Genomic DNA, 13,199 nt, shown 5'->3' with positions numbered 1-13,199 from the left:
GGAAAAAAAAAAAAAAAAAAAAAAAAAAAATCATTACCTAAATATCAAAGCATAGGAGATAGGTTAAATAAACAATGGAATGTACAAGGGTACTACAAAAGTCCGTGGAAAAATGGGATTAAAAGATAATACAAATCTTTCCATAAACTTTTTGAAGACCCCCTCATACACACAATGGAGAATTACAGAGCTGCGAAGGAAGGGAGGGAGGGAGGGAGGGAGAGAGGAAGGAAGAGTTCTATAAATTGATATGGACTGATTACCAGGAGATATTATTAAGTGAAAGACGCAAAGTACAAAAGAGGATATATAAAATGCAAACTTTTGGGTAAGAAAGAAAGAAAAATAAGAAAACATAATAAAAGATCTGCAACATAACCAGTGCCATTTTAGATGAGCCCAAGTACAAAATGGCGCCACCACCTCCTCCTCTCCCCCATTCTCCTTTACAAGAAGCCTCATGGTTTCAGAGAAAATGAAACTTTAGGCATTTCCGCATGCGCAGAACTCTCCATGCCCATGCCATAACTCAATCTCCACCCCAGAATTACATCACCCAGCTCTTGGAGCCAACATACCAATATAAGCTCTACCACCCCCACACCAGGGGCTGTCCCCATTTTCAAGGCAGCCCCGGGCTGTCCTCCATTTTGAGTACAGCTGAGCAAATTACTTTCTTTAATAAAGCTTGAATGGTACCCACCATCTCGGCTCACTTTCTTTCATTATGGTGCTGAAACCCGGGAAGGGTTTTGGCCGACATTGTGGACAATCCCCTCTTTCTTGGGTGATTGGCTCTCGGCTGCCCTTCCCAGACCTGCCAAAACCAGATGCCTCCAGGACTACCTACTTTTGCCATTTCAGACCAATGCATCCAACACCAGCCTCAATTCAGGGTGAGTCAGTGGGTCTATCCTGCCTACTTCTACGGGTTCCCCCGACTACTCTCTACAAATTCAGTCTCTGCGAAGCCCAGGCACCTGGCCAAGGGAACTCTTCTTGTGCCCCCTAGCTATTGAAGGATGCTTCATTAGTGGGTCATGGCTTTTCTCTCAAAAAGAAGGTGGACAGCAGAGAGGACACTCTTTGTTGGTATGCTTCTACCAGGACTGACTGCCCTCTCTCACCCTCTAAATGGGATCCCCACAATTGAAACCTCCACGCTCTATGCCCTTGGGCTGTTTCCTGGCCAATTTCTTGGCTCCAGGGAGACATTAAACCTAAATGTCTCCTTTTCTACTGTATTCTGTGCTCTAAGCCTCTGGGCCATCTCCTGGCCAATTTCTCAGCCTCCAGGGAGACATTAAAACTCAAAAGCCTTGTTGCAATTGATCCCAGTGGCCACAAGATGGCACACAATTTAGACACTCACCAAAGCCGCAAAAGCTGTAGAGATTCCTTGTTCAGGCCTTCTCCTATCGCTGAACACATTCTTCTCTCTGTCAAAACTGTCCTATGTCTCAAATTCTCCTACCTCATGCTCAACCTCTCCTTCCAGACTTGGATCAATTTCTGATCTGTCGGCCCTCCACATTTCTCTCTCTTCACCACACCTGGCCCCCAGAAGCTCGTCCTCAGCCCAACTCCTTCCCTTCTCCCCCTTCGTCAGGTAACAACCCTGCCTCAGCTCTAGCTTTTTATAACCCTTCCATGAAGTGGCTGGGATGGAAGGAATTGTCGAAGTCCATGTACAGGGAGCAGGTCTGGATGGCAGCTCAGGTACATTCTCAAAATAATAAGCAGCCTGTGGGAGCCGTTGCTGTTCCCTGCACGGCCACGGGGATCAGGATCTATGGGATAATATGATTACACACTTGATTTACGGCCTCCAAAAGGCTACTCACAAGTCAGTCAATTATGACAAGCTTAGAGAAATTACACAGAGATCCAATGAAAATCCCAATGAGTTCCTAACCCACCTCTCTGAGGCTTTACATGAATACACACATATAGACCCAAACTCCCCTGCAGGTATGGCCCTCTTATACTCTTATTTCATTACCCAATCAGCCCCTGATGTTTGAAAACCTATAAAAGAGATCAGGCCAAATACCACCTCCTGGCTAATGCCATCCATGGCTCACATGCTCCAAAGCTGGCTGCCTCTTGGGGCAAGCCACCCAAGAACTGCTTCAAATGTGGTCAACCGGGCAACTCAGCATGGGCCTGTCATAACCCATCCTCACTAGAAATGGCCAGGTCACTGGGGGACTAACTGTGCCACTTGTCAGAGAGGGAGTGGCCCAGTCCCCAACCTACAGCCTTTGGCTTCACGGCCACCCCTACCATAGCTTCTCAGCTTTGCCCAGGAGGACTGATGATTCCCAGGGCCTGAGGCCCCCACGGAGATCACCACGCATGAGCCCATGGTAACTTGCCTCATAGCAGGTAAGCCAATCTCTTTTGTCATCAATACAGGGGCCATTTACTCTACCCTTCCTGAATATGCAGGACCAACAACCCCATCCTCTATCACAATAGAGGAGCACAGGATCAGAATACCACCCAGGGATCACTCGAATCCTTTCCTGCACCCTATAACACACCCAATTCACACACAAATTCTTAATAATGCCTCAATGCCCAGCCTGCTTACTAGGATGGGACGTTCTTTTCAAATTCAAAGCTACTCTTACCCTAAACGCTTTAACTCCAGCTACAATACTCCTGTTACAAGCCACACCCAGACCTGGCCCCTGAGGCTTCCACCTTCCCTTCCCCCTCGGACAAGGTCAATCCCTAGTATGGAACGCTTCTTCTCCCTCCATTGCTACACACCAATCCCCTATCCTTGTTAAACTGCGGAACTCCTGCTTGTACCCTGATGTCCCACGGTACCCCATCGCTAACAAATACCTAATAAGCTTAAAACCCATTGTTCACAAACTCTTTTTTTCCCATCTCTCACAGCTTACCCACTCGCCTTTCAATACATCCATCCTTCCAGTTATAAAGCCTAATGGCTCATACCATTTAGTACAGGATTAATCCTGACATGAGTCATTCATACCATTTAATACAGGACTAATCCTGACATGTGCCATTTCTAACAACTTACTTGAATGGTACTGCCCCAGGGGTTTCAGGATAGCCCCCACTTTCCAGCCAGGCCTTAGCTCAAGACTTATCTAAACTTCCCTCAACCCCTAGCACTTTAATACAATATGTGGATGACCTCCTCCTTTGTAGCTCCTCCTATGAGGATTCACAGGCCCACACTGTTGCTCTCCTTAATTTTCTGGCCTCCAGGGGATATCGAGTGTCCCCCAGTAAGGCCCAGATTTCTTCTCCTTCAGTTCAAGAGTCTAATTTCTGAACCTCATACTCCTACCACAAAGGGTAAAATTCTTTCTTTCTTGGGGCTTGCAGGGTATCTTCACCTATGGATTCCTAACTTTGGCATGCTAACAAAACCACTTTATGGGGCAGCCAAAGGGGATCCTGCCATTCCTTTAGAGCCCACAAAGCCCATTCATTCTCCCTTCCAGCAATTAAAAGCCACTCTCCTTGCAGCCCCAGCTCTATCTCTCTCAAATCTATCTCATCCTTTTATCCTATACATCACCAAAACCCAAAGTCGGGGTTTTGGGACAAAAGGCAGAAGATATTTTCTCCCCGGTTGCATATCTCTAAATAACTAGACACCACATCTCAAGAATGGGCCCCTGTTTATGGGCCTTGGCGGCAGCCGCCCTTTTACCATAAGAAAGCTCTAAACTAACTTTTAAACAACAGTCAAGACCTTCTCAGACATAAGGCCAAGTCAATTTTTCCCCTTCCCACCTACAACTTATTCACCTTACTTTCATTGAAAACTCACAGTTCTCCTTTAAACCTTGCCCTCCCTTAAAATCCAGCCACTCTCATCCCAAAACACTCATGACCCTTAGAACACAATTGCATGGAGGCTTTAGACCTCTTTCTCAATACCTTTCCACACATCTCCCCACATCCCATTATGCGGTTCATAGATGGGAGCGCCACCTCCACGTCCGCACCCCGGGCAGGTTATGCCATAGTAAATCTAACACAAGCTATTGAGGCTGCACAACTCCCAAAGGAGGATGGGGTTATACACTGCAGAGAACACCAAATCTCCAATGACCCCATAACGTAGGCCAACAAACTGGTGGATCTAACCACAAAACAGGCTGCTCAATCACCAGGCCCCAACTCTTCCTCTTCTGCTCAGGTCCTCACGGCCCCTACACCCTTATCCCAATACAAACCCCTCAAAATATAATACCTCCAACAGTTGGGGCACAGAGAAAGGACAACTGGTATACTCTCTTCAGTTGCTATGTCCTCCATACCACACAAGCTGAGCAAATCCTTTTAGATTTCCATACTTCAGTTCATATAGGCTATGAACTCCTACTACACCTTCTTCAGCCCTTATATTACTCTCCCCACATGGTCAAGTTTCTAAAACAAATCACTCAAAACTGTCCTTTGTGTACTTCTTGCTCCAATCCTTTCCACCCACCAGGCCAGAGGGTACACTTCTGGCCGGGATTGGCAAATTGACTTTACTCACATGCCTCCCCACAAAAGGACACGCTATCTTCTAACATTAGTAGATAACTTTTCAGGTTGGATTGAGGCTTCTCCCTGCACTTCACAGGATGCTACAGTAGTAACGCATACTCTCACCTCAGAAATCATCCCTTGTTTTGGCCTACCCACCAGTCACTCACTTGCCTACGGGCTGCCCCTCAAAAGCCCACAGGCCTCAGACCCTTTGTGCTTATGTATGGCATACCCTTCACTCTCACACCTCTCCCTTCTAGCTCATCACCTTTAGGCCAGTATCTCCCTACTCTTTCACTCATTAGGGATCTTCTTCGGGAACAGGCCAACCTTCTATTACCTCATCTTTCCCCACCACCATCTCAGACTTTAAACTGAGCCTGGGACAGCAAGAGCATATTAAAACCTGAATCCCAAAGCCCCTCTCACCATGCTGGGAAGGGCCTTATACAGTACTTCTCACCACCCCGAGGGCAGTAAAGGTACTAGGAAAGGCCCCTTGGTATCACTTAGCCTGGGTAAAACTAGCACCTGAGACTTTACCCAAAAATCTGCTAACACCGAGCCAGAGAGGTCCCTCTGCTCAACCCCCAACTGAACATCTCCTCACACTTCATCCATTTTAGGACCCACAAAACTGAAAATCTCCAGGACCTCCACTCTTCCCCCAATCTCAGAAGAATCGTGATCTTTCCCCCAGTGATCATCCTTTCCACTCCTGCAGGCCCGCTTCACATCCTTCACACAAAAGCTACTATTATACTGTTTTAGTACTTGCTACAGGATTAGCCACTGCTGCCCCAAGAGAGTGTAGCATTATAGGAAGATTTCTCCTGGCACTCCTATCAGTAGGATGCTTCTTAGCAATTTCATTGTGGCAATGTGACCTTTAAATTCTTTTGGCTCCCTAACCCTTCGCATCCTTCCTGTGTTTTTCCTCCTATCTCAATGCTCCCCATTACCTGGAACATGGAGGTTCCAGGTCCACAGGGATGATGCAGTTCTCAGTGAATCAGACTGGTCCCCAAGTGACTTATCTGTCTCCCACTTTGCGAGAAACATTTTGTGGTCACCCCCCTCCCTGTCAATGCAGCCCGTAATGTTTCCACAAACGTCTCTTCACTTTCCTCTAATCTCACCTCAGTGGGGACTGTCAGCATTGTTCAGGGCCTGCCCCCACTCTGCCTTACTAACACCAAATGCTACCACTGACTTACCCCCTCTTTATCCATGCCCTAAAACAGGAATATATTTCCATTGTAAAACTACGTTATCCTTTTGCTTGCCCCCACAACGTGATTTCTCACATATTCTTTTGGCTCGTCCCTGACATCACCCTCTAGACACATGGAGAGATGGAGACAGGACTGGGACTAACTTCGCCCCCCACCCCTTCAGGAAGTGCCCCTCACTCCCGTAGAGCACTAATTGTACCTTTTTAATTGGGGCGGGGATCCTTCCTGCAACTGGAACTGGCATAGCAGACCTTGCTACTGCCTCTCAATTCTATCAAAAACTCTCAGAAGAACTAAGTATAGATAGTATCTCCTCCCTCCAGTGACAGGTCACCTCACTCACAACAGTCGACAGTCACTTTACAGAACTGTCAGGCCCTTTACCTCCTTACAGCCGAGAAGGAAGGCACCTGCCTCTTCTTGGGGGAGAAATGCTGTTATTACATAAATGAGTCGGGGTTATCCAAGACAACTTAAACCATTTCACTGAACCCTTGGATACCCTGGTTTATGCCGCTACTAGGACCCCTAACTATGCCTCATCCTACTTTTTGGTCTCTGTCTCTTTTGGTGTTTCTCTAATTTCTTGCAGGAACATATACAGGCTTTCACCAACCAAAAGGTCGCCAAATTGTTCCTGCAAGGAAGATATCAGCCCCTCAGAATCAGTGACCCTTCCCTGGAGGGATACAGCTTCCCCACATGAAACCAATACTCCACCACCTAACTGTTTTACCTGCCAACATAAATCTTCTATTTTTTCCATGTCTTCGCCCATCGCCAGCAGGAAGTAGCTTCAGAAGAATGAGACCTCCACCCTTTTTCCCTTTTTCCTATACTTAAAAGGCAGGAATAATAGATCTGCAACATAACCAGTGCCATTTTAGACGAGCCCAAGTACAAAATGGCACCGTCTACCTCTTCCCTTCTCCTCCCCCGTTCTCTTTTACAAGAAGCCTCATGGTTTCTCCTCCCCTGTTCTCTTTTACAAGAAGCCTCATGGTTTTGGAGAAAATGAAACTTTTAGGCATTTCCACATGCACAGAACTCTCCATTCCCATGACCTAACTCAATCTCCACCCCGGAATTACATCACCCAGCTCTTGGTGCCAACATACCAATATAAGCTGTACCACCCCACACCAGGGACTATCCCCATTTTCAGGGAAACCTCGGGCTGTCCTCCATTTTGAATATAGCCCAGCAGATTTCTTTCTTTAATAAAGCTTGAATGGTACCCAGCATCTTGGCTCACTTTCTTTCACATACTATATCTGTTTATCATTGCAAAAAGAAACATATAAAGGATAAACCAGAAAGGAATCAAGGTTATAACCTACAAGGAGTTGGGGCTGGGGGAGAAAGAGGTGGAAGTAATATGGGTGGCACATCTTTGACATATACTTTTTTGTATAATTCGTACGTTTAAAAGCATGTGAATATTCTGCATTTACAAAAAGTTAAATTAAATAAAAAATGGGAAAGAAGGCCGGCCCGGTGGCACACTGCTACAGTGCGCCGCTTGGGAAGTGCGGCGGCGCTCCCGCCGAGGGTTCGGATCCCACATACGGACCGGCCGCTCACTGGCTGAGCGAGGAGCGGGGGCAACACCGAGGGTTGCGATCCCGTTGCCGGTCCCGGTCCGGTACGGGTGAGACACTGAGGGTTGCGATCCATTGCCGGGCACGAAAAAAAAAAAAAATGGGAAAGAAAAAATGCCTAAAACAGAGAGCAAACTGAAACAAACCTAGTTGATTTCAAATGAATACAAAAGTTAGAATGAATGGAATGGACGAAGAAAGGAAAAAAGAAGGAAGGAGGGGTGGAAGGAAGAAAGGAAGGAAATCAGTCAAATCTAAGGAACACAGTATTTAACCATAAACCCTAGTTTTCGGCAGGGTGGTGTATGGAGGGCAGAGTGAAGAACTGCAAACAAATCCTTAGCAATATTTAGCAGGTTTCTTTATTGTAATGGCATGAGTTGAACAAATCTGAACTAATTTGTTCAAGTATTGATTGAACAAATGAGTAAACATGTTGATGTTGTTGAGACCAGAGTTACTGTTGCAGGAGGAGGAGCATATAAATATTGAATGGGGGAAAGCAAGAAAGAATTTTGTGGGGATACATTAGAATTAGAGGTACCAGTGAGAACGTATGATTTCTAAAATATGTATAGGTATGTGTATATGCAGGTTTATGTGCACATGGCATATATATGTTGATACGTATGTTTGTATATATTTCTATTTAATAGCAGGTATAGTATATACAGTTGGCTCCCATATCCATGGATTCCACACTGGTGGATTCAACTAACTGCAGACTGAAAACTCAATCAACCACAGACTGAAAACATTCTGGGGCTGGAGTGGGAGGGGAAATCCACAATGTTCCAAAAAGCAAAATTTGAATTTGCCGCAGGCCAAGTACTATGTTGAATCCATGCAAATGAAGTGATGTGTAGGCATTGTATTAGGTATTATAAGTGATCTGGGAGGATGTGCATAGTTTATATGCAAATACTATACCAATTTATGTAAAGGACTTGAGCTGTCCTCAGATTTTGTTATCCATGGGATCACAGAACCAATCCCCCGTGAATACTAAGGGACGACTGTATATTATATATGCATATATTATTAGCTCTGTCCATTGGAAGGCCAAGGAAGTAAAGCTACCTCAGTAGTAATGTGTACACATAGCACCCAGATCTTGGTCTCTGATCCCATTCCCCTAATAAAAAGAACCATGGTATTCGGAGTAAAAACTGATTCAAGAGCAGAGGCAGAAAATACAGAAGTGCTCGAAAAAATTATAGGGAAGGGGTGTTATTACATGCCAGCTTTCAACACCAAATTGCCAACAGTAATGAATTAAAAATCTTTAAAAAAAAATAGGAATTTATGACTTTGCACCAATATTAAATAGAAAAGTCAATGACTGAATAGGAAAAAAGGGAGGATTCTTATACTAGAATGCTGAGAGCCTTCTGATATATACCTCAGTAGTGATGTGTACACCTAGCACCCTCCTGGTATATGCAGGAGTGTTGGAACTGGAAAATCATCATTTTGCAGTCATCATGATAAAGATTAGCTCAGGAAATAATTATGAATGGACACGAAAATTAAGCATAAGATCCTCTTCACAAAACTCTCTTCCTTTCTGGAACAATTCACTACATTTTTATCAGATATTAATAAATACACAGCCTTATTATCAGTTCATAAATATTCTTTCAAATAATTCTTATTAATACATGCATGCTCACAATAGTTCTAATTTTGTCAAATTCCAGTAAGAGATGGAAATAACACCTGATTATTATTACTTTCCTGTAGCAAAGTTATTTCTTTCAATAACAATAATACAGACATAAATTGAACATTTTAAGATAACTGACGATGTAGAGTTATCTCATTTGGTTTGAATGGCCTCTTACCTAATGTTGCCCAGCTAACAACTTGATTCATCAGAGGCAGTCCCCCTTTCCTGAGCAGACTACTGTGGGTGCTATATACAACATACATGGAAAGCACTGTGCTCAGCATCTGAAAACAAATACAAAACAGGTTTAAAAAAAAAGAGAGAGAGAGAGAGAAACAATATACTAGAATGAATGCTTAGAAAAGAGCTGGGAACAACTGGAATCTGGCCAAAATGCTACTGAAATTGGTCTAGCTTACCTTCCTGTGGCCAAGGCTAAGAGTTAGTACTTTTGTACCAAACAAAGATTCTCCTTTACAAGCATGAAATGAGGCATTTTACACTTTCAAGAGTGTCTTGGCATATATCACCAAACTGTTTCTGTTTAGAAATATTTGTTGTAAACGTTGAGGGTTTCTTAAATCACAGAAACAAAGAGTGTGAAATGTACATAGTTTAATGTTTACAGTTTAGAGCCTTCCAGCTCTAGCCCTTCCTCACAGTAATATCCATTTATTCATTCAACATATTTTTGTGGCCTGAGTATTTAGCTGGCACTGGGAATATGAGTACAAATACTCTTCATAGAATATTTATTTATAAACTAGTGCAGAGGTTGGTAAACTATAACTTATAGGCTGGTGCACTGTTTTTATAAATACTGTTTTATTGGAGCATAGTTACTCCCATTCATTTCCATGTTGTCTCCCTTTGCACTACAATGGTAGAATTGAAAATTTACAACAGACTCCATATGACCCACCGACCTAAAATATTTACTATCTGGCTCTTCAGAAAAATGTTTATTGAGCCTTGTACTAGTGGACTAATTGCCTTTTTTTTTTTTTTCCTTTTTGTAATAAAGTTAAGGCAAAAAAGAATTTTGTAACAGAGCCACCTTACACTCAGTGGTATTTCTAACAAAGCACAAAAGAATCTTAGCATGGAAAATGCCACTGGGAGGTAGGGCAAGATGGTGGACTACAGGTGCCTGGGGCACATTCCTCCCACAGAAAAGGACGAGAGCAACTAATAGTCAGCTAAATATCAATGCAGAGTGTTGGTGGGAGAGTACAAGAATGCAGCAGGAGACTTGTGAGATCCCTGAGAAACATGAAATCCCAGGAAAAAAGCATAGAGAGGAGAGATAGGCACACAGCCTCAGCCGCCATATCTCCACCACTGGGATTGGCACAGGAGAGGCTTTCCTTTAAAGGGGTTAAAGGCAGGAAGAGGGCCCATGCCAACCCCCATCCTCACAACAGAGGCTTGCAGTTCCTACTGCAGGAGGATTTCACAGCCACTGCAAGCCTGGAGCTAACGGTAGGGAGCTGCCTAGACTACATGCACTGCATCGCTCTAGAACACGAGCACATACACCATATACTGCACTCCCCACCTCCCATTCTTGAGACCTAAGCCAACAAAGTATGGTGCCATCTTGAAACCAGAGCCCTTGCAGGAGCACGCCCTGCCCTGGGGGCCAGAAGCCACTGTACTTCCCCAGGCTTATGGCTCCAAAGTCATCCTGGTGCACTCAGGAGATACTACAATTCCCTGATCCCAGTGGCTTGAGGCCTGGACTCAGAAGCAGCTGTGACCCAAGCCCTGCATGTCTGGGAAGCCAATCCCAGGCCTGATGAACTAGTACACCCCCACATCCCTGGCCAGAGATCAGACAGGCACAAACATAGGCCCTCAACCCCCACCAGTGGGCTGAGTTCTATGCACCCAAGTTCCCAACCCAGATAAACAGCTCACAGTTCTCTAACCTGATAAACAAACTCTCCTGGACCAGTGGAAATAAAGTGCATTTGTGCCCTCCCAAAGAAGCAGCCAGGAGGTCTTGCACTCAACAGTCCCTCCTAGTAGCCTTGCCTACTGCTCTAAAAGAGGCCGACACAGTCCCCTCTCTGCATCCCTGCCTAGCAGCCTCACTCACTGCCCAAGAGGCCACCAGCAGGGCCCCTTCACTGCAGCCCCACCTAGTGGCCTCATACTCCACACAACTGAAACCAAAAGACACATTTTCAGGTGAAAATACAAAAGCCACTCTACAAAATTCAAACAGATGACTGTTCCACAAGATGCACAGATATCAATGGTCACTGCAGCCCCACCTAGTGGCCTCATACTCCACACAACTGAAACCAAAAGACACATTTTCGGGTGAAAATACAAAAGCCACTCTACAAAATTCAAAAAGATGACTGTTCCACAAGATGCACAGATATCAATGCAAGGAAACAAGAAACCTGAAAAAACAAGTAAACACGACACCACCAAAAAAACACAATAATGCTCCAATAACTGATCCCAAGGAATCAGAAATTGCCGACTTGCTGGAAAAGGAATTCAAATTAATACTCTTAAGGAAACTCACTGAGAAACAAGATAATGCAGCCAAACAATTCAATGAAATCAGAAAAACAATTCATGACCTAGATGAGAAATTTAACAGAGAGATAGATATCATAAGTAAATAAAAAATAAAATAAAATATAAAAAATTCCCTAGTCTTGGGAAAGATACAAACATCCAAATCTAGGAAGCTCAAAGATCCCCATATAGATTCAACTCCAAAAGGCCCCCTCCAAGACATACTGTAGTCAAACTGTCAAAAGTTAAAGACAAAGAGAGAATTCTAAAAACAGCAAGAAAAAAGCATCAAGTCACTTACAAGGAAATACCCATTAGATTAACATACCCATTAGACTAACAGTACATGTCTCAGCAGAAACCCTAAAGGCCAAGAGAGAATGGGATGATATATTCAAAGTACTGAAAGAAAAAAAGTGCCAGCTAATATTATTATACTCAGCAAAGCTATCCTTAAAGAATGAAGGCAAAATAAAATCTTTCTCAAATAAGCAAAAATTAAGGGAATTCATCACCACAAGTTTGACCTTACAAGAAATGCTTACGGGAGTCCTACATCTAGAAGAGAGAGAATGATAACAACTATCATGAAAACACCCCAAAATATAAAACTTACTGGCAGAACAGATATACAAATTAGAAAGAGAAAGAAACCAAACATCATCAGAACAGAAAACCACAAAACTGCAAGGATAAATGATAAGACAGAAAGAAGGGAACAAAGAATACACAAAATTATCAGAAAACACCCAACGAAATAACATGAGTAAGACCACACATATCAATAATAACTCTGAATGCAAATGGATTAAATGCCCCAAATAAAAGACACAGACTGTCTGAATGGATTAAAAAACATGACCCATATGCTACTTATAAGAAACACACCATACCTAAAAAAACACATAGACTGAAAATGGAGAGATGGAAAAGATATTCCATGCCAATGGAAAACAAAAGTGAACAGAAGTAGCTATATTATCAGATAAAGCAGACTTTAAATCAAAATCTACATAAGAGAAGAGGAAGGGCATTATATAATGACAAAGGGATCAATACAGCAAGATGATATAAGAATTATAAATATATATGCACCCAACACACCAAAGCACCCAGGTAGACAAAGCAATTACCATCAGATCTAAAGGGAGAAATAGATGCCAATGCAATAAAAGTTGTAGAATGACAGAGACTGAATTGTGTCCCCCAAGTTTTAAGTCTTAGAAGCTTGACTCCAACTGTGACTGTTAAGAGGGTGGAAAATCCTATTATAGGGGGGCCTTGAAGAGGTGATTACATTCCAAGAACCTTAAAAGGAGAGCAAATAAGTCTCTCTCTCTCTCTCTCACTGCTTCTGCCATCTCACAATGTGATACCCTGTGTCGCTGAAGCCATCATCAAGGAAGACCTTCACCAGATGTGTTTCCTGGACTTTGGACTTCCCAGTCTCAGAAAATGCAACCAATAAATTTTGCTTTCTTACAAATTACCCAGTTTCAGGTATTTCGTTATAAACAACAGAAACTGACTAACATAGGGACTTTAACACATCACTTTCAGGACTGGAAAGATCATTGAGACAGAAAAAAAAAAAAACAAAGAAATATTTTGAGACAGAAAACCAAC

At 43.4% G+C, this 13,199-nt stretch overlaps 1 protein-coding gene across 1 annotated transcript in view; it reads right to left on the bottom strand.

Annotated features, from left to right (window-relative positions):
• PIGN (phosphatidylinositol glycan anchor biosynthesis, class N) overlaps positions 1-13,199 on the bottom strand; it is a gene marked incomplete at its 5' end in the record, with an annotated part of 133,911 nt that overhangs the window by 57,531 nt on the left and 63,181 nt on the right. Inside the window, one exon of the mRNA XM_008567542.1 lies at positions 9,211-9,319. Within this exon, the coding sequence (XP_008565764.1) occupies positions 9,211-9,319 (109 nt within the window). The remainder of the gene's footprint in view (positions 1-9,210; positions 9,320-13,199) is intronic.

This window comes from Galeopterus variegatus, unplaced genomic scaffold (genome assembly GCF_000696425.1).
Source record: "Galeopterus variegatus unplaced genomic scaffold, G_variegatus-3.0.2 Scaffold328, whole genome shotgun sequence".
NCBI lineage: Eukaryota > Metazoa > Chordata > Mammalia > Dermoptera > Cynocephalidae > Galeopterus > Galeopterus variegatus.
The sequence above is the reverse complement of the archived record's forward strand: the minus strand, read 5'-3'. Positions and strand labels throughout refer to the sequence as shown.